The 20,174-nt window shown below is 38.4% G+C and overlaps 1 protein-coding gene across 5 annotated transcripts in view; it reads left to right on the plus strand.

Annotated features, from left to right (window-relative positions):
* The window catches only part of TRPM6 (transient receptor potential cation channel subfamily M member 6), a 100,653-nt gene that overhangs the window by 56,261 nt on the left and 24,218 nt on the right, over nucleotides 1-20,174 (plus strand). For 3 of the 5 annotated variants that reach the window (XM_035309931.1, XM_035309934.1, XM_035309936.1), the window contains 11 exons: nucleotides 1,272-1,406; nucleotides 2,380-2,508; nucleotides 4,615-4,866; nucleotides 5,784-5,958; nucleotides 7,682-7,796; nucleotides 9,336-9,535; nucleotides 11,988-12,120; nucleotides 14,842-15,980; nucleotides 16,733-16,845; nucleotides 17,816-17,942; nucleotides 18,840-18,937. In XM_035309931.1, coding sequence (XP_035165822.1) covers nucleotides 1,272-1,406; nucleotides 2,380-2,508; nucleotides 4,615-4,866; nucleotides 5,784-5,958; nucleotides 7,682-7,796; nucleotides 9,336-9,535; nucleotides 11,988-12,120; nucleotides 14,842-15,980; nucleotides 16,733-16,845; nucleotides 17,816-17,942; nucleotides 18,840-18,937 — 2,616 coding nt within the window. The remainder of the gene's footprint in view (nucleotides 1-1,271; nucleotides 1,407-2,379; nucleotides 2,509-4,614; nucleotides 4,867-5,783; nucleotides 5,959-7,681; nucleotides 7,797-9,335; nucleotides 9,536-11,987; nucleotides 12,121-14,841; nucleotides 15,981-16,732; nucleotides 16,846-17,815; nucleotides 17,943-18,839; nucleotides 18,938-20,174) is intronic. The other 2 variants (XM_035309932.1, XM_035309933.1) reach the window with 2 other exon arrangements.

Below are 20,174 nucleotides of genomic sequence, written 5' to 3' on the forward strand. Positions count from 1 at the left end.
AGTGTTGTTTAAAACAGAAGGTGACCTACTTTTCTTCAATTCTCTGATATGAAACAGGGAAGAAAAAAGTACAGAAAAATTCAAAAATCTTAAAGTGCCATATAGAACATTTTTCACACATGGTCATAAATTCCAGTCACCTGCTGCAGCTGGAAATTGCACTCTTTTATGGTAAAATTGTCTACTTCACCTCAACAGCAGATCTGCTGTTAATATGTCAGGATGATTCTGTATGTGTTTCTCTGTTTTAGTACTTTTCTGAGTCAAAGATGATGGAAAAAATCAGTTTTCCCTGATAAGGAAATGTTGTGTAGTAGGGATAAATCTCCATGTCACCAAAGCTGCTATGCTGCAGGTGTCTAGTATCAACAAGTTTTAGCATTGATATTAGCCAAGGCAATTGGCCAATGTTAAAACAAGAATGAATGAGATAGGTTGGTTCCTCCAGGCCTGTCCAGCTACCTATAGTTTCCCCTGCATCTCTTAAAGCTTCTTTCAGCACCTTCTGTTTTTTGTTTGTTTGTTTCCAGTTGCCCACTGCTGTGGGTCTGCACCTTTTCCTAGGTTTCAGCAGCAATTCAGATATTTGTTTCTTCAGAAGGGTTCTTGTACAAAGTGTCAAACTGAATGCAGAATCAAGTTTGCTTTTTGCTTTGTTTTAAATTTGTTGAGAATAATAAAGATGTTACTTGTATTTTTTGTAGGCTGATTTTGTAAGAGAATACTTATTTCATCCTCATCTTCTAATCAGGCATACAGTAAACCAAAAGTAGCAACTGGATTCTGTATTTAAAACTTCAGTGTCCTGACATTTTCTGCAAATCTGTATTCAGACTGTGTGCAATGAGCTGAGATGTGGTACTCATTCCCTTATTTCAGAATGCCCCACAGATGTGAATAGATTTATAGTTTACACACTTAAGTCATATTGGGAGTTGTTATTTATCTGTACTTTACAGCTAGAGGAGGTGAGATACAGGGAGATAAGTGACTTGCTTAAAGACTTAGAGAAATGTGTGTCAGAAACAGGAGCGGATTCAATTCTGCTGATACCCAGGCCATTGCCTGTAATCATAAGACCAAACTCTAAATAGTATTTATAATAGAAAAATGGGAATGATAATGAGATGGTTGTAACCAGATAAAATCAAGCTACAATAATAGTATATTTTGAGTAAAGCCTAAACCTTTGTGCCTTCTTCTAACATGGCACAATCTTTGCAATCATAGAGCATAGTTTCTTACTTTTAAAATGCTATTTCCTTTTTAAGAAGGATTATGATGTGGAGAAGGTGGCTCAGAAGTCTGATGAAAGCCAAGTAGACGGTGGACAAGGAAACCTGCCTAACACTAGAAAAATCTATGAGTTCTACAATGCACCAATTGTCAAGTTCTGGTTTCACACGGTTGGTCATCACAGAAGAACTTGGATTTCCTCCGATTCTTCGAATAGCACTTGATGCAACTTTTTCTCTGTCTAATGTGGATTTACAGTCACTTGGTGGTGGTGGGGAATGGGAAGACATTTTAGTGAAAAGTTATCAACTAAAATCATGCAGCTGCAGTAAAAAAAAAAACAACCACCAACAACAATGATCCCCTCCCCCTCTTTTAAAATATTATTTCCTACAGAGCATTTGTTAAATCAATTTGCATTTATTCTCTCTGCATTTATTAAATCAATTTGAGTAAGTAACCCCTATGTTAGTAGACCGTAGGGTATTTGAGATCAGGCTGCCTGTTGGGTCAGGCCACTGTGTGTCAACTGTTACTCCTTTAACAGCCTGTAGTCAACCAATTGATATGTCATAAATCCTCCATCGTAGGTATGTTTATGGAAGGTTTTGTTACCTTTTAAATATGTTATCCATCTGATCTCTCTTTTTTTTTTTTTTCTTTGTATGTGTGTTTGTGTGCGCGCGCGCGCTTTGGAAGGCACTGATAAATCAAATGCGATTCACTTAGTTTTGAGAATGGTTACTTGCTCCTACACAAGGTTAGGATAAAAGCATAGCATTTCCTTTACATTCCTGTAACAGTGTGCAGATAGTTAACATTTAGATAGACAGAAAGAAAAATAGGTAATAGTCCGACTCCTGTTGTGGCATTGGGGCCTAGGTGATCATGCACAGCAATAGTTCATTGTCTGCTTCAGTCTTTCAAGCACCAAAACACAGTTTTCAGATGATGTTTAAGGGTATTTGCATAAAAATACTTTGGAGAGCTGGGCTTAAAAGTCTTAAAGTGGCCCAGTAGTTAGAATATATATTTATATTCAAAGTATATTATGTTGTATTCAGGGTAATTATTTGATAATATGTTTGCAGAAATTTGTTGGAGTTTTTCATGCATCTGTATTATATACTGTGTATTTTTTAGATGGCATACATGGCGTTTCTCATGCTCTTCACTTATACTGTATTGGTGAAGATGGAACCAAGACCGAGTGTGCAGGAGTGGCTTGTTATTATTTATATATTCAGCACTGCCATTGAAAAAGTTAGGGAGGTAAGCTTTTTCCATTCACACTTCTCATCTATAAAGGATGTATTATTAACCAGAAAATAAAATAAACTGGAGAATGCCAAATTGTGAAATTTTCATTTGAGAGAATTTAGCAGAGGAAAGAATTACATAGGGCATTTATTTTTGTGATTTTTTTTTTTTTTATAAAGACCAATACTTGGACTTTAAAAATACATCTTGAAGTCTGTCCTTAAATCTCCACTTCTGTGTAAGCCAGTGGTAACATACAGTTTGTTTGAAAGTGATTGTGCTGAATTGGGTTTTGGAGTCTTACTGTAGGCACCCATTCCTTACTTTCTTCGACCAGACCATTAAATTTCTTCTGACGAGTATAGAATGTGTCTTTAGGTTCTACTTTGAGTGTGGGCATTGTTATCAGGTATTTTATGTAGAATTATCTAAGATTTTCCATCAAGTCTAACTGACCATCTAGAAACAAACTGAAAAAAAAAAGCCAGCAAATTTTAATGCTGGATTGTTTGGGCATGAAAAAATGATACTTTAATGAAAATTAATTGAAATTAATTGCAGTCAATTATTTCTGAGTTTCTGAACACACCTTGCACTTCAGACCTGAAGCCTGGGACAAATGCAGCTATATATTTATATTTCACAAATTATTTTATCTGATCAGACTTATCTTCAACATGGAATTGGTGCAGCAGTAATCAACAGCGGTGTGAGGTGTCCTTATATGGCTTTTGGAATGTTGTACTTTTAGAAGAATAACACAAAGTATTCACAGTTCTGAGTGAAGGATTCTCTTACAACAGATCACTCAGAAGACTGCATCATTATGAGAGAAGTGAGGGATTTTATGGTGCAGCAGAAATGCTATGGAAATATTGAAGTTTGGGATGAACATACAAGTTCTGTAGCTGCATTAGGTTAAAAAAAAAATATAAGGATTATCTAATTCAGAAAAGAAAAAAGGATATGAAATATCAAGGACTTTGGAGATTGCTGTTCTGCTGTTGCACTATATTGATGGTGGGACAGTGGAAACATCAGTTCTCATTTCTAGCATTAGCATTCTTTAGAGACTTTGAAATTCATTTATTCTTGATCTTCTTTGTCTGTGTACTAGTTCTGGGCAGCTGTCAAAGATTTTGTAGGACAATATGTGTTACGTGTCCAGCTAATTAAATGCTGAGGGTCTTGTTATATATAATTGCAAATGTCCATTTCTCTAGATTGTATCAAGTAATGGTTAAAGCCTTAGGCGCTGATCCTACAACTAGTTCCTCATATGAGTTAGTCAAGCTGAATTGAGTAGGATCACTTGTTTACATGAATGTGTTCATATGCGTAAATTCTTGCAGGATCAGGGCATAACATTTAAAAATCTCTCCTTTGCTTGGTTCTTATCAGTGTGATCTTACATAGCACTGCATAATTGGCCTCACTCACGCAACATGCAGAGGTTTTATTTACAGCCTCCCAAAGATTCCACTTCACACATTTGCTCAGTGAAGCTTAAAATCCCTTTGGGGCACCTCACAGTTCAAGGAGCAAACCTTTCATTCTTTACTTTCCTAGTTGACAGCACTCCTTTTTTTAGCATGCCCTTGGTGCAATACAAGGATCTTACTTTATATTTTCAGCCTGCAATAACAGGCATTTGTTGTTTCCCCATCAGCACGGTTAGGTTGATGCTTTCCATGACTTAGGGGCTTTTGGAAGGGCTACTGCAAGTCACGACCATTCCTCTAGAAAATATTAATTAATTTATAATGATAGCTGTTCTGTACTGCCTGTTCTTTTCTGCTGAAGAACACACTCTTCAGTGAACAGGTTCAGGCTTGGGATTTGTTTTTCTTTAGGAAGAGCAATTCTGTTTGGTGTGGCATGCTTGAAAAATAAAACATAGATTAAGTCTAAACCTCAATAAAGAATGAATTGCAGTATGTAGTATGTGGGCCTGAAAAAAAAAAAAAAAGTAAATCTGAAACAAACATCTTCAAATATCATAAAACTGTTCAAACAGAAAAGGTCAAAGAATGTATCTGTGATTTTAATGGAGATTCAGTGTGTATTTTTTATTTTGGTTTTGTTTTGTTTGATTGATTTTCTCCACATTCTGTTCAGGTATTTATCTCAGAACCTGGAAAATTCTGCCAAAAAGTGAAGGTGTGGATTTATGAATACTGGAATTTTACTGATTCTATAGCCATCATCCTTTTTATGATTGGTTTTGGCTTGCGCTGGTCTGAACCTCCTGTTCAAACTGCAGGGCGGCTACTTTATTGCTTGGATATAATATTTTGGTATGCCCGTCTCCTTGATCTCTTTGCTGTGAACCAGCATGCTGGCCCATATCTGACAATGATTGGGAAAATGGTAAGCATTACACTGTGGAGCAATTTTCTTGTAGTTGTGATGTCTACTGAGGAGCTTGTAAAGGTCAGAAGTGACAGAAAAGGATGGTGGACAAAATAGATGTTACCTAATAACTGATAGTGAATGTGTTACCTGAAATTACCGTGATTTTTTCTGTTTGTGAGTTGACGATAACCAGATTTCAGTTCTAATTTATTCATTATTTAAGTTTATTCACAAAAGCCATTTTCACTTCTTTCCTTAGAGAAGGGATGTTTTTGAGTAGAGTTTCTGATCCAGCTTGATAATAGTAGGAAGAAAAATCACCGTGTCTTGCAGACGGGCTCACTATTATAGATAATTCCCCTAGCTCTTGGAAACCGTCTCATCATTATTTTACATTTTGATTCAAATAATTATATCCCATTTTTAGCAGGCAAAATTTCTCTGAGATCAAAGTTAATTTTTTTTTTCTCTTCTGGTATCAGAACTGCTGCTGAACTGCTGCCTAGTCTTGAGGGACATATGCAGATTCCCACTGTAATTTCCCTCAGTTATTGGAACTATCTTATTAATACTTTTATATTCTGTCTTGCATAGTAATTCTGATTCAGTGTTAGAAGGAAAAAAATCATTTGAACTGCTATTCTGTACTCTTAGTTTATACGAAGATGCCAGTGATGAAAAGCACCATTACAAGGTCTCTGCATTTTTTCAAATATTGGTTAAGATCTTTAGCGAGACTTGAGAGGCAAGACTTCTGGCCTTTTTGTTCCAGAATTGATTTTAATCTCTAGAAAATGTTCTAATTTTCCTCAGCATATTAGATTGTTAGCCTGTTTTTGTATTGCTATTTGCAAAAGCAGTGACTGATTTTCTTCCCTAAAATGTAAGTTTCCTTTGCATATAATTAACACAGTTAATTCTTACATGTCCAGACAGCAAACATGTTCTATATTGTGGTCATGATGGCCATTGTCCTGTTGAGTTTTGGAGTGTCACGAAAGGCAATACTTTCACCAGAAGAGCCTCCTTCTTGGACTCTGGCCCGAGATATTGTGTTTCAACCCTACTGGATGATGTTTGGTGAGGTCTATGCTGGAGAAATAGATGGTAGGTGATTTTCACAGTACAGCTCAACAGCTTACATTTAATATGTGCTTCAACAAGTTCACTTTTGACTGTTAGAATTTTGACCACATATTAAGTCTACCCTTACTCAAACAATTTTTATTCCAGTGTATATATAGCCTTAATTTGTAATACTGCATGAATAAAGGTGAGAATATTAGTTTATTTGTATAAAATGAAGATTAAACTTTAAAACGTTCAAATTTAACTTCTGAAATGAAGTATACTACAAAGCTCAGAACAAAGCACATAGGGACTAATAATAAAGTAATTCTTGGTCAGAATCTGTCAGTGAAATGAATTTGCAATTGGGACAGTTCTAAGCTGCTGATCTCTTGGAGAAAAGACTGCAAAGTTTATTAGGAAGACAGAACAAAGGGAAAAGCAAAAAGGAAATTGAAAAATGACATTTCACCATAGTAAGAATTACGTGACATCCTTCTTATACAAATAAACCAGCTGAACATGAACATAAATAGATTAAAACAGTAGGAAAAATGTTATTTCTTGCTTATGGCTTTGGCTTTGTCTCAGTGAGAGAGAAGAACCAGGCACTCCAGGGGTGCCACTTTCGTTATATAGGTGGAAGTCATTCATGCTATTAAGCAATGAGTGCAAGTAAAATAGTCTCGAAAATAGAAAAGGCTTGCAAATAGATATAGATACTTAAGACATTTAGTTCTGTGATTCGCTTAAATAATTAAGGATGCTGCATCCATTATTATTGATGAAACAGTCACATGACAGATACATATCTTGGCTATATAAGTCAAAATACTTTTAAAAAAAGTATGGCATTAAGTTTCAGTTTAATTCATTTAATCACCTAGTAATGCTAAACCTTCAGAAATCTGAAACTTCTCAGATAAGACGTATTTCTCTACTGAATCTTTATGCCATGGAATATCTCCTGAATTTAGGACTGCTGTGTTCCCAATGTGTTTTAAAATTTCCTCAAAGGTGTAAAATTTGATTAAAAAGCCACAAACATTAAAAAGTGGTTGTTTTGACAGTTTAAAAATATTCAAAGGGATCCCTTAGTTTCTGTGAACTATCAAAAATATCCATATGTACATTTGCATGTTAATTAATATGATCTTACTGAAGCTATAAAGGATTAATACTTCTCTTCTGATAAAGCAGCCTTGTAGCTATATTTGCTTCACCATGGGGTCAGTGATAGCTTTGCCACTTCCTTTAGGGATCAAAGATTTGTATTGCAGTTTACTTGAGCATGTGCCATCACCTAAATACATTGCAGTCATGTTATTTTCCACTTAACAGAAAGTCATAGTGGCTGTCATAAAATACGTATAAAATGGTGTCTAAAGCTTCTGAATTGAAATGGAACAAATGAGGCAGTAGGGCCATGAAGAGTGATCTTCCTTACACAGAGGTAGACTTTTAACAACATATCTCTGTGGAAGAAGCTGGGACTATTCTGTTTCTTGCTCAGGCAAATTAGGAGATAGAATCACAGAATCATTAAGGTTGGAAAAGACCTCCAAGATCTTGGATTCCCTCCAAGATCCTACCACCAATGTCATCCACTAAACCACATCACTAAGCACCACATCCAGCCTTTCCTTAAACACCCCCAGGGAAGGTGACTCCACCACCTCCCTGGGCAACCTGTTCCACAAGCCCTTGCTGTGCTCTGTTCTATTCCCTTGCTAATGGTGCTCTGTATGTCTTTCTCTTTTAGTTTGTGAAACCAATCAAGATTGTCCTCCTGGGTCCTTCCTCACACCGTTTCTCCAAGCTGTCTACCTCTTTGTGCAATACATCATCATGGTCAACTTACTTATTGCTTTCTTTAAGTAGGTACCATGCCATATTGCTGCAAAAGCAAATACAACTGATAGATGTTCTGCCAACGCTTCTGTGTTGACTGTTTTGCAGTTTGAACAGAACCTGGTTCTGTGGCAGTAGACAACTCCACTTGGCAAACAAGCAACATTAATTTAGCTCTGACATAATTTGTACTTTGTTCCTAAAAGCTGTATTTGTTGTACTGACAGCCTATATAATACTCATCACAGGGGAGCACAAGTTTTAAATTGGCACATAAGTGGAGAATTTAAGAGAATGAGGGTAATGCCATTGTAGGAGAATACTCTGTGGGTAGTTGTTTAAGAATTCCTGTTGTTTGGTGCAATTTGGTATGTTCTGGAACTGAAATCTAACTGTAGTGTATTGAAATATCTGCTTTTTAATGTATGCTGCCAGAGTAGGAAGCTTTCATCAATGTCATTATAGTAATTTTAACATTTTTGGTTGAGGGAAGCCCTTGAAGTAAATCAGTTCTGTGTAAATATTAATAAAGAACAGTGTAACCCAAATAGTTATTTTTTTTCTTAGAGTTCTAGTATTTCTGGGGAAGAAAAAGTCAGCTGTAGGTTAAAAAAAAATCAAATCAAGAAATGTAGTGATTAATATTCAAGAAAACTGAATGATCAAAACTCATTCTATTCCCACTTCCAATTAGAAATCCCTTTCCTGAAATTGTGGCAAGGCATTAATTTTTTTTTTTTTTTTTTTTTTTTAATGCACAGCTGTGAAATTGTAATTTGAATTATTTCTAGATTTAAACCTTCAGCATTGATGATATGTTAAACCTTCTGCTTAGTGATTTGATTGTTCCAGAAGTGGGACCAAAAAAGGGTATAAGCAATATTTTTAATTATGCTCCCAGAAGCAAAGCTAATGTTTTTTTTTTGATTATATGTTGGGTGTGTAATATGACAATGCAACTGAAATTAAAGTGCCAGAAACCACAAAGTTGAATTCCTGTATTTGGGTCTATGACAGTACAGGAAATACTCTGTGCAACACCAGCATCATGTTTAGTAATATCAGTGCTCCAAAGAGTACCCCAAAGTAGAATTGCTCATGTAGCTGCTTTTTGCAGCATGCATTTTGTTGTAGGGGGAGAGCACTGAAAGGCAGCAGAATCATTGCTAACATTCTTCCCTTAGCCTGACTCACACATTTAATCCAGTCCAAAGAGGCAGACAATGTTGATTCCCAGATAGGCTATGTATTAAAGTTTAAATAATCTGGTTGAGATTTCAAAGCCACTTTAGGGATATTTTTTGCCCAGTTCCCATTAAAGTGAATGGGAATTGGATATCCCAATCTGTTAGGCAGCTTTGAAGATCTCATTCTCTCTGTGCACTAGCTGCAGGCACATGCTGCTGCTTTGTTAAATGAAAGTTGCTAAGCTGATTTACTTCACTGGAGGGATGAGACTTTTCTTCAGTGTCAAATTAGATCTGTAGACAAGCATCTTTTGCTGTATTGAGAAGATTCCTCACAGGAGTGTTTTACCTTCCTTTCCTGTTTATCTTTCTTCTCAGTAATGTTTACTATGATTTGAAATCCATATCAAACAAGCTCTGGAAGTACAACCGGTACCGCTACATTATGACCTATCATGACAAGCCATGGCTGCCTCCACCTTTTATTCTCCTGAGCCATATTGGACTTCTGATAAATCGCATCTTCCACCACCGGCCCACAAATGAGTCTGATCAAGAGGAAGGTGACGTTGGACTGAGTAAGCAGAGCTAAACTGGGGACCAACAGAAATAGATTATGAGGAATGTTTTGCCAGCCTCCCATCACTTTGTAGCTCAGTTTCTCCAAAGAAAGAGATTTTCTGGCCTGGAGGCTGTTTTTATTCGCAAACCAGAATTTAAAGTGCCTGACTGAGAAGTCTTGTAGAAAAAAAAAAAGTGACTAGGGGAATGTTTTGCTTTTTTATTTAGCTTTTGTTTTGCTACATATTGTGCATCAATCAAAATGTAAGATAGATAGTAACAGTGAAGAACTTAGGCAGGCTCTGGCTCCGAGTTTTAACTTACATCATACTCAGTCATAGCTATTTTCAATGTAGCTAGCCTATGACTTGCAAGAAGGTGTTGCAAACCTATCCTGCTAGAGTGACATAGATATATCACAACTTGGAGCTGAAATAAAGTGATATTAACTTTCTCTGTATGGTAGAAAAACCTTATTTTGATGGAAAATAAACAATGCTGAAGGCATACATTTTTGTACATTTATCCTGAAAAGACCATCAATTCCTTTTTAATAGCCCAGTGTGACAAATACTTTTGATGAGTCTGTGTTTATTCTTCTGATACTATTCAATGACTTCTTCCCCCTGTATCCTTTATATACCATTAAGTTTTCATATATATATATATTTTTCCTCTGGAGCTTAGGTAGTAGGGATCTGTGGCTCATAAGATAAATGGCAGTTTAAGTAAAAAGGCACTGAATGGAAATTAGTCTTCTGCTTTCAGTTTCCTTTGTAATGAGAGTCACATGTATTAAGTAAGCTAGTTCAGGGTATTTTGAGATGAGGTGTTAGCAGTCCATTAAAGATACTTCAGCAAATGACTCTGATGTCCCTGACTTGTTATATAATGCAGTGCATGAGTGCAGAGTCCCTCCTTGACTTCTGCAGCATCATCTGGGGAAGTGAAACCTGACATTTGAGAACCCATTTCTGCATCAAGTAACAAGACCTGTTTGTAGATGTAAAGGGTTGTGAGGGGAAAATCCTCCTAGACTATATGAGTCTCTGGGAGAACAAGAAAACTCTAGCTTGCTAGCTCTTTGGTCATGCACAAAATAACCACTTTATGTTAGGCTTCAGATTGGTTGTTAGTCAGTGTGTCAACATTACTTTATAGCAGTGAATACCAATATGAATGCACAGAACTAGCCCCTGTACAGTACTTCATAGTACTGTTTCTGCCTCCTGTGTTGGGAAACGGGTGTCTGTGGAAGCTGAGGAAGTAGCTGCAGAGCCTGACGACGCAGGAGAACTGGTGTTGGAAGATATATGGAGAGAGCACAGGAGCTTCAACTTCCTCACTGCACACTAGTTACTTTGTGTGCTGGCTCACCACTGCCCCTTAATCTCGCCTCCTTCACCCTTTCTGACCTGGACTCCTGTCCTGAGGTCATTCCTAACATTCCTAACATGGCAATGCCAGCTCTGTGTCCCACTTGTCCCACTGCCTCCAGCTCCCGCTGCTCTGTCAGGAACAGCCATAGCCAATGAGACGAGGGGACTACAGGATGTCAGGATGGGGAATGAATACTCAGCTGTGGGTCTTGAGGGGTCGTGGGGCAATGCAGGGGAATGAGGTCGTGGAGATGCTGGGGGCTGTAATCTTACCTAAAATGGGGAACATTACTGTATAGTATTACACAGTCTATTTGAAGCAGTGTACATTCTTGATAGCTAATAACTGAACTGAGCAGACCCTTCTTGGGTTATGGTTCATTTAGGATTTTCTCTGCTGAACATGAATCCCTGAAGATATCTCCCATGCTCACAAGTGGTTACAGAGTTCAAAAGTGGGCTCAACTAATCAATGCTGAGCAGCTTTTACTGCTGTTCCTAGGCTCAGCTCCTCCTTCATGGCTGGATATATCAGCATGCCTTTGAAGTACCACTGCTCTTTTTATACGCATGCATAGTATAAGTGACTGACATAGAGTGTTTCTGCAAAGTACGTTAGATTCCAGGAAAACTGTAAGACTGCTTAGCACATCCAAAAGTCCTTGGATAGAAGAGGGCTCATACCTTGCCTGCACTTTTCTCAGTGAGTTTTTTTTTTTTTTTTTTTTCCAATTTAAATACCTTTGTGTCCCTTTTCTATATGCCTATGTATTGCTTGACAAGTTTCTTAAACACATTTTTTTGTGTGATTAAACAACTGCTTTTAGCAATGAGGATCCAGTGCCACCCTGTGGAAAATCAATGAAAATGCCAAGGCAGAGAGAAATCTTTGAAGTGAGCTCACAAACAGGGCAGAGGATTTGGCATGTTTGGTCTTTATACATAAGCCCAAATTTCATAGAGTTAGGTCTGTTTCATTCTTGTCAAGGGAGGAGAAGAAAACCTGTTCTGACATTTTTCTTTTTTCATGGACACACATTCAATTGTATTTGTCATCACACTTCATACCAACTCCTACTTCTTTGTTCAGAGCTGTACTTAAGTGATGAGGAGTTGAAGAAACTCCATGACTTTGAGGAACAGTGTGTGGAAAAATATTTTCATGAGAAGAATGAAAGCTTGAGTTCCAGTGACAGTGAAAGGATCCGTGTGACAACAGAAAGGTGTGTTTTGCTGCAAATTTGTGTTCTTTGTATATATTTGTTACATAAAAAAAAAAAAAAAAAAAAAAAAAGTTATGTCCATTGTGAATTTGAGAGGCAGGAGCATATGTAGACATTGCTAATTTGATGGAAAAGTAACGTATCTGTTTGAACTGAATGGCAGGCCTGTCTGGGAAGCCTAGCTGGCAGAATTTCATCCTTGGATGTGTACAGTGTGGTTAATGGGGTTGTTAGTGGTTTCACACTGACGGCTACTTAAACTCCACCACATAGCTCTCACACTTCTGCTCTTCAAATGAACAGTGTGAGAAAATAAGGTGAAAAAAGGCTCAAAGGTTGAGATAAGGACAGGGAGATCTCTCACCCATTACTGGCATGGATTAAACAGACTCAGCGTAGGAAAATTAATAAAATTTATTGCCTATCACTAGCAGAATAGCAAAGTGAGAAATTAAAAGGAAACTAAAAACACCTCCCCCCACCCCAAACAGCCATCTTCTACCTCCTCCTCCCAAACAGGGAAGGGGAACGGGGGCTGCTGTTAGTTCCTAACACTTCACCCCTGCTCCTTCACGGTCCCTCTCTGCCCGTGCTCCACGTGGGGTCCCTCCCATGGGATGCCGTCCTTCCCGAATTGATCCTGCAGAGGTTATCCACAGGCAATTAAGACCTGCTCCCACACGGCTCCGTACCATGGGGTCCATCCCCCAGGAGCAAACTGCTCCAGCACGGGTCCCCCACGGGCGGCAGCTCCCCCCAGACCCCTGCTCCTGCGTGGGCTCCTCTCCACGGGCTGCAGCTCCGGCCCGGGGCCTGCTCCTGCGGGGGCTCTCCATGGGCCGCAGCCTCCTCCAGGCCACATCCACCTGCTCCACCGGGGGCTCCTCCACGGGCTGCAGCATGGAGATCTGCTCCATGTGGGACCCATGGGCTGCAGGGGGACAGCCTGCTCCACCAGGGGCCTCTCCACAGGCCGCAGGGGAACTGCTGCTGCCTGCCTGGAGCTCCTCCTGCCCTCCTGCTGCACTGACCGTGGGGGCTGCAGGGCTGGTTCTCACTCCTCTTTCTTCCAGCTGCTGTTGCACAGCAGTTTTTTTTTTTTTAATTATTATTATTATTATTATTATTATTATTTTCCCCTTCCTTAAATCCACTCTCCGAGAGACTCCACCAACGTTGTTCACTGGCAACTGCTCACTGTGCGCAGTATGGTGTTCTACATTTTCACTTTTGCAGAGAAGGTATCACCAAGAGGACATGCCAGAATATGGCATACAATACGTAGTTTTATTTAGAGGCTTAGCTGTGTAAGAAAATAATTGTAAAACCAGTGTAGCATTATCTGCACTGTACCATCTTGGTTTGCAAAATATCAATATGTAACTATTAACAGGATTTCAAAGCTCCCAGTATTGGCCTAATTTAGCTTTCTATTGAAATCAATGGCAAAGCTGCCATTACCTTTAAAGAGAAGAATTAAACAAACTGAGCACTATAAAAAGTATTACTGAATGCCAATACAGATCTGATCTAAAATTTGTTTTGCCTAGATATAGATAACCCCTTGATGTTTGTATTTTCATGGTCTTATTTTCTATATTTTCTACGAAGACAAAACATACAAGCAAAATGAATGTCCCTTGTAGAAGAAATAAAATAAATACTTTTGTTTAAAAGCTGTAGAATCAATTACAGCAAGAAGATTTTATTTACTGGAAGAAGATTTTATTTACTGGATACCTATACACCTAGAAATGGATTGTTTTTCCTGAGTGCCACATTAAAATGTACTTCCTAGCATTGCAAAACGTTATAACAAGAAATAACTTTAGGTGAATAAAACGTTTTGGAACACTGGTATTTGATTTTATTCAGCTGTTGGTTAAATGCTGCATCTTTAAGTTACTCAGTGACAAAGGAAGAGAGCTTCTTTTGCATATTGCCTGCAGCTGGTTCATCATTGTCTTAATGATAGAGCACCAGAGAGAGTATCTTTAGCAAACGTGAAGATAATGAATTGGTTAAAAAGATATTGTTCCAGTCCAAGAAGTTCTTGCACTGGGGATTTGAAGACCATAAAAAAAGGCTTTGCTGTTTGGCAGCTGGTGTTTTTTTTTTTTTTTTTTTTTTTTTTTTTTGGTTGAAGATAACTGGTAGCATCAAACATAAAAAATCTATTCCAAGGGGCCATACAGGTTGTTGGGAAGATCATTTTCAAGCAGCATTTGAGAAATGGAATAGTATCTGTAGGGTGAAGCCTCATCCTTCTCATGTTTGCACCATAAGCGTAGAAATGAAAGATGAATGGCTGACAAGAAGTATACTTTACAGCTTTTTACTTTTTTTTTTTTTTTTTCAGCATTTGCACTTATAGCAGTATACAATGTAGCATTTCCAAAGCTCTGTCTTCTTGTTTGTGGCTTCGTAGTCCTATGGCATGGAATGCAGATTAGTAGAAATATGTTTTTTAAGATAGATTGTCTCTGAGCAAAAGGTGTATTTCTTTAAAAGTTAGTGCCTTTTGGCCCAGTATACTGAATGATGTATTTTAAGTCTGGGTGGGCTTTATCAAATATACATGTTCATGAGAATGGAATTCACATGAAAAAAATATAAAGGATTGTTTTAAATACTGGCTTTTTAAAATTTGTTAATCATCTGGCACACTGAAGCAAAGATCCATGTTTTGATATTTTAATTATCTTTTCTTATTCTGTCTAGAGTGGAGGAGATGTTTCTGCAGCTAAAAGAAGTGCACGAGAAGGTATTTTATATCAAGGAGTCTTTAATCTCCCTCGACAGTCAGCTAGGACATTTGCAAGACCTGTCTGCCTTGACAGTGGACATCCTGAAAGTGCTTTCGGCTGTAGACACCTTGCAGGTGGAAGAAGCCTTACTGGCTGACACAAAATGTCGATCCTGTAGGAAGCTGCCCCATAGCTGGAGCAACGTTCTCTATTCCAAGACCCTGAGCAGTCTGGAGTGTTTGTATGACAAGAAGTACCACTACTACAGCATGCCACCCTCTCTGTTACGGAGCTTGGTGAGGAGTCAGTGGTCATCAGAATGCAAAGACCACAAACTGAGGACTGAGAGTAATAAGGTGGCAGAAGACAGCTCTCAGAAGATAGAAATAGAAAGTGACACACTCACTTCAGGCATATCTTCTGAGACTAAGTCAACCCCTAGATATGGACAATTTTTGCTGGTACCTCCTGATCACCAAGGAGGGCCCTTTTCAGAGGATGTCACCTTAAATTTGTCCTTTTCGAGCACTACTACCAAGTACAGGGAAGATGTATTCAGTAATGAACTGCAAAGGAGCACTGCAATGCAGCAAAACATGCAAAGTGTCAGCCTCGTTGATAAAGAGCCAGAAGATTATCAGTGGAGCCAGAGGGACTTTGTTATTCACTTGCCATCTAAAAAGACTAATGCTGTAGAGGCTGATCATCCTCTCAGTCTCCAGCCATCACTGGATGATGGAGAGAATACAACACCCTGCTGCGATGACAGGGAAGAAACTGAAGGTGGTTATGTGAACTGGGGATTCTCTGAAGGTGATGAAAAAGGGATTTTCAGCTCAAGAAAGAAACAGAAGGCCCTGTGCATACATTCCACCTATAACTGTGACTGCAATTGCACAGGTAGCCCTCCCAGGCACGTCCAGATAAAAGAATCAAAGTCCTTCTCTTGCAACTCCAGCAGCTCACAGCACAGCATCATCTCTGAGAACAAACTGAAACACAACACCTCCTTTTGGATCAGCCCCCTCTGGAGGGACTGGGGTGTCTGCAGAAGCAACAGCTTACCGTCCTCTCAAAAAGATAAAAGAGGGAAAACCTGCAAGGCCATAGGTGGTAATAAAAAAATGGTGTACCTCTACAGTATATTTTATTGGGAAACACAAGAGATTTTTTTTTTTTTTTCATTCAGGAGTTATTAGCTGCAGTTGAGGGTAGTAGGGAAAGAGTCCAGAGCTACTCTTTCATGTTTTATTTTTGTTGTTGTTGTTTATTATTATTATTATTACTTATTCTGCTGGGAATGATGGCCTTGGGGAATTGGCAAGTGTGCCTAGTACGAGCTGTACGACACCAGTGTGTCAGTCACAGTAGCAGTGCAACCCTGATTCTCCCCATCTAAATGCCCCCCCTACAGTTGTGGCTACAATGCTGCTGTGGCAGAGCAATGATACTGGCTCCTGGGGAGTCTCTTACCATGGGGAAGCAATCCAAGAATTACAAGAACCAAATGAATTTGCAGAATACCTAAGAGATACATCAGATGATTGAACGGATAATGAGACATTTTTACAGAAGGCTTACAAACCTTCCTGTCCACCACCGAATTTGCTTACCAGCAGCTAAAATTTGTCAGATTCCAGTTCTAAGTATAAGTAGTATGAGATGATAGATAACATTTGTTGTTTTATATCTTATGATGGTGAACATCTTTGCACTGATCTGCATGAACTGCGTGAGTATTAGCTTTGGGTGTCACAAGTCTTTCTCAGCTTGCTTTGGAGATATGCCAACTCTGTCTTATCAGATCTTCTCTTAGTAAACAAAAGCTCTGTAGCTTAATGGTGTTTTTTGATTCTTTCCCACAGAGTCTTTACCATCTAGTGAGCTACACTACAGTGAGGCAACAAAAGAAAAACAACAAAACAGAGACAGAAAGTCTGGCAGAGAAAAGAAGAATCAAAAACCCCTTCAGGTGCCGGTATGTGTAGATGGAAGGGAATCACATACCCATAGCTGTCTTTTGCATTCACTAAGAGCAGTTCTGCAGTGTAGAGCAAAATTAAAATTTAGCTGAATATGTTTGCATTTAAAAGGCTGCACACAAATTGAGAAGCCTTTTTTTTTTTTTTTTTTTTTTTTTTTTTTTTGTCTGGCTTTGGTTTAATTTCCCTTTTGTTTGAATGTGTGGCATTTGAGTTTTGAATACGATGAAGCCTATGGACTTTGTTAGATAGTAGACCAAGACTATTATTGATTTTACATAGAGAGGAATCAGTCCTTGCACTTCAGCTGAGAAAATCAATCGTGGAGGCTTCATGTGCTGTAGGATAGACTGAAGAAGTGGTGAGCTGCATCCAGACTGTGTGCTACTGTAAAGAGGAAAGCCAGGCTTTATAAGCTTCTCACTCACCTACAGGAGCCCTGCAGTCTTATCTATGAATCCATCAACCAGTAAGCACATTGTAGATAGCATGATGATGTGTCATAGAAATAGGGCAACTTTCCTAACTGTATCTATACATAGACATATAAAAATTCACCTCTGAAGAGATTTCCAGCATCTTTGTCAGGTGGAAAGAATTATTCCTGTTCAATGAGATGAAAGGTGAAGACTTCTTTGTTTATATAAGATGCTTAGGTCAGCAATAGACCTGAGACTTGAACTTTGAGACCTGATTGTCTCTTATGGTATTCTGAGGGACTTTGAAGTTTGTTTTAAAAACCTATAGCACCAGATATTTCTTCAGTAATATTGACTAGACAAAAGCAATGTGACTTCTGCAGCTTTTAACAAATATGGGAAAATCTGTTTCTCATTTGGGAGCCAGTTCAGTCATTGGCATTTCAGTAGTGCACTGAAAGGCCATGTCATATCGTAGCTGTTAGAGGAACTGCAGAGGTGCTAGTCGTCCTATAAATCGAGTGTCGTTTTGTCTGTGTCTTGCCAGGTGATTAGAGTGGATGATTGTCCTCAGAACACCCAAGTGAGCTCAGAGCCTGCAGAGATCACTATCTGGGATGAGGAAGAGAAACACAGCAAGAACTGGCTTACTGTGTCTAATTTCAGTCAGCTAAGTATGTGGTACTTTGCAGACAGTGAATTCAGGACAGCTTTTAAAAAAAGAAGCAGTAAATAAAAATTCACAAACTCAAAGTGTCATCTTCCACTTTTACCTCCTGGCATAATTTTTACAGAATTAGAAACAGATTGCAGGCATGCGTGGCTTGGTTACTTGCTACTTTATGTCAGAGCAAAAAGGGACATAGGTTGGATAGAAAGTCAGTTGCATTTTTCTGGGAGTGCTGCCTGTCTTGCATGGGAAATAGTAGAGTACTAATCCTCAGGAATAAGTGGGAAGTGGGGAAGATGATATCCTTCTCTCCTGAGGTGTCTTCTAAAGTGGCATTTTGGCTTATTGCAAAAATAAACTCTCCCGTGAATTTTTCAGGGCATATACACTCACAGGCAGTTCTGTGATACTGTATCTGTTGGCAGATCTTCTGAATGCATTATTCATTACTCATTGCTCAGAAACACATCCTCCAAAGTGAAGAAATGAATTCTGCATCGTCTCTGCTGAAATTAAAAGGGAATGGCATTCTTCCTGTTCTTTTATAAATTCTCCATCTCTTTTATTCTGAGAAATCCTTGCATGGATTATTTTATCTTTCAGCTTTGCTATATGCAGCTCACTAGCTTCGTCCTGCAAGCTGCTGGGAGAAGCACGAGGGAGTGCTGTGACTCAGCACAGCATGGTCTGAGAAGGGCTGCACTCTGAATTCTGCTGACAGAGAATGCAAACAGTCAGTTTTAACCCTGTGAAATTCTACTCTTGCTTTTATAGCCCATTACACATTTGTTAGGGCATTATGGCATATAGGTGTTTATTTTATAGCACTACATAGGTGTGTGTAGCAGTAGATCTGTTCATATACACTCTGGAAATAGCTGATACCTGCTCTTTTGGCTAGGTTTGGAATGTCTCAGTTACATGCACCAGAAAATGAAAAATCAAGACATCCGTAGGCATACCATACCATTCTGTGATTACCTGAGGCATTCTCAAGAGGTAAGACCTAAGATTACACGTCCTCGTCCATAGATTTGTCTGTTTTAAGACTAGGATATCTCTGCTGACCTCCTTGGACTTGCGACTACTATAGGTTCTTTGTCATGAAATACCTCTTGAGACATGGGAAACTTTCTTGTATGCTGCCACTGTGCATGTGTGTGAGTAAATGAATGATTGAAGAGCTGCTAACACTCTGTGAAGATTATTGAAGTAGGATATTAAATTATTGAATCACAGAGTGGTTCTGAATATGCAGAAAGTGGCCAGAAACAACGTATATGTTGATGTTTCACTATGCAGTAAGTGAACACAGAGCTTTGTCTTGAACTTGTGGTCAGAAATGGTCAGCACAGTGAAAAGATTTTTGGAAAGTTAGCTTCATAGTTCTTAATCCATCACACAGAGATAGTTATTTCTTGCAAAGTGTTGATAATAATTTCAAAGCTTGGATTTCTTAACCTCTGATTTATCTTACGATTCATCTGAATTAATTTGCAACTTAATAACGTAAAGGCCCTCTGCCTGTGTAAATCAACATATGCCCCTTGAATTTGATGGAGCTAGACCAATTTATATGTCCTGAAGACTGTGGGCAGGAAGCTGCTGTATAGAAAATTGTGTGTTTTTAAATGGTGTGGCTAATAGAAGGAAATGTATCTTTCACTACTTTGTGTAGGAGTTTCTCAGAGGCATGTCAGAAAATTAACAAGGAATAAATTGAGAAAAGGAACTGTGAAATAATCCTTTCCTCTTCCATTTCAACAGCACCCACTCTTGCCCATTTTACTTATAGCACTTGATTTTTGAAACAATGATGTCTAACAGCCTAGCTTATTTTTCACTGTAGTTATGTGAGTTGCTTTTTTAAAAAAAGAATGAAAATAAAACAGATAGTTTCAGATTTGGTATTCTGAGTGGCATAGAATTTGAATGCCAAATACTTGTGAAGACAGCTCAAATCCTAATTAAAAAAATGATATATATATATATTTTTATGTGTGTGAAAGAGGGCAGAGATAAAAATAGAAATAACTTTGCTGATTGTGTAAAACCTGAGTTTGGAGATTACATCAATATGTCTTTAAAATGTGAAACAGAGTCAGACAAGCAAAATAAAGGTACAGTCAGGAAAACTGCGTGAAAAGACAAAGTAATCTGATGCTTCAAAATTTATATTAAGGTTTCTTGCTTAAAACTCAAGGGTAGGATTTTTAAAGCCTGCAGAAATATTCCA

This window comes from Oxyura jamaicensis, chromosome Z (assembly GCF_011077185.1).
Source record: "Oxyura jamaicensis isolate SHBP4307 breed ruddy duck chromosome Z, BPBGC_Ojam_1.0, whole genome shotgun sequence".
In the NCBI taxonomy this organism is placed as follows: Eukaryota; Metazoa; Chordata; class Aves; order Anseriformes; family Anatidae; genus Oxyura; species Oxyura jamaicensis.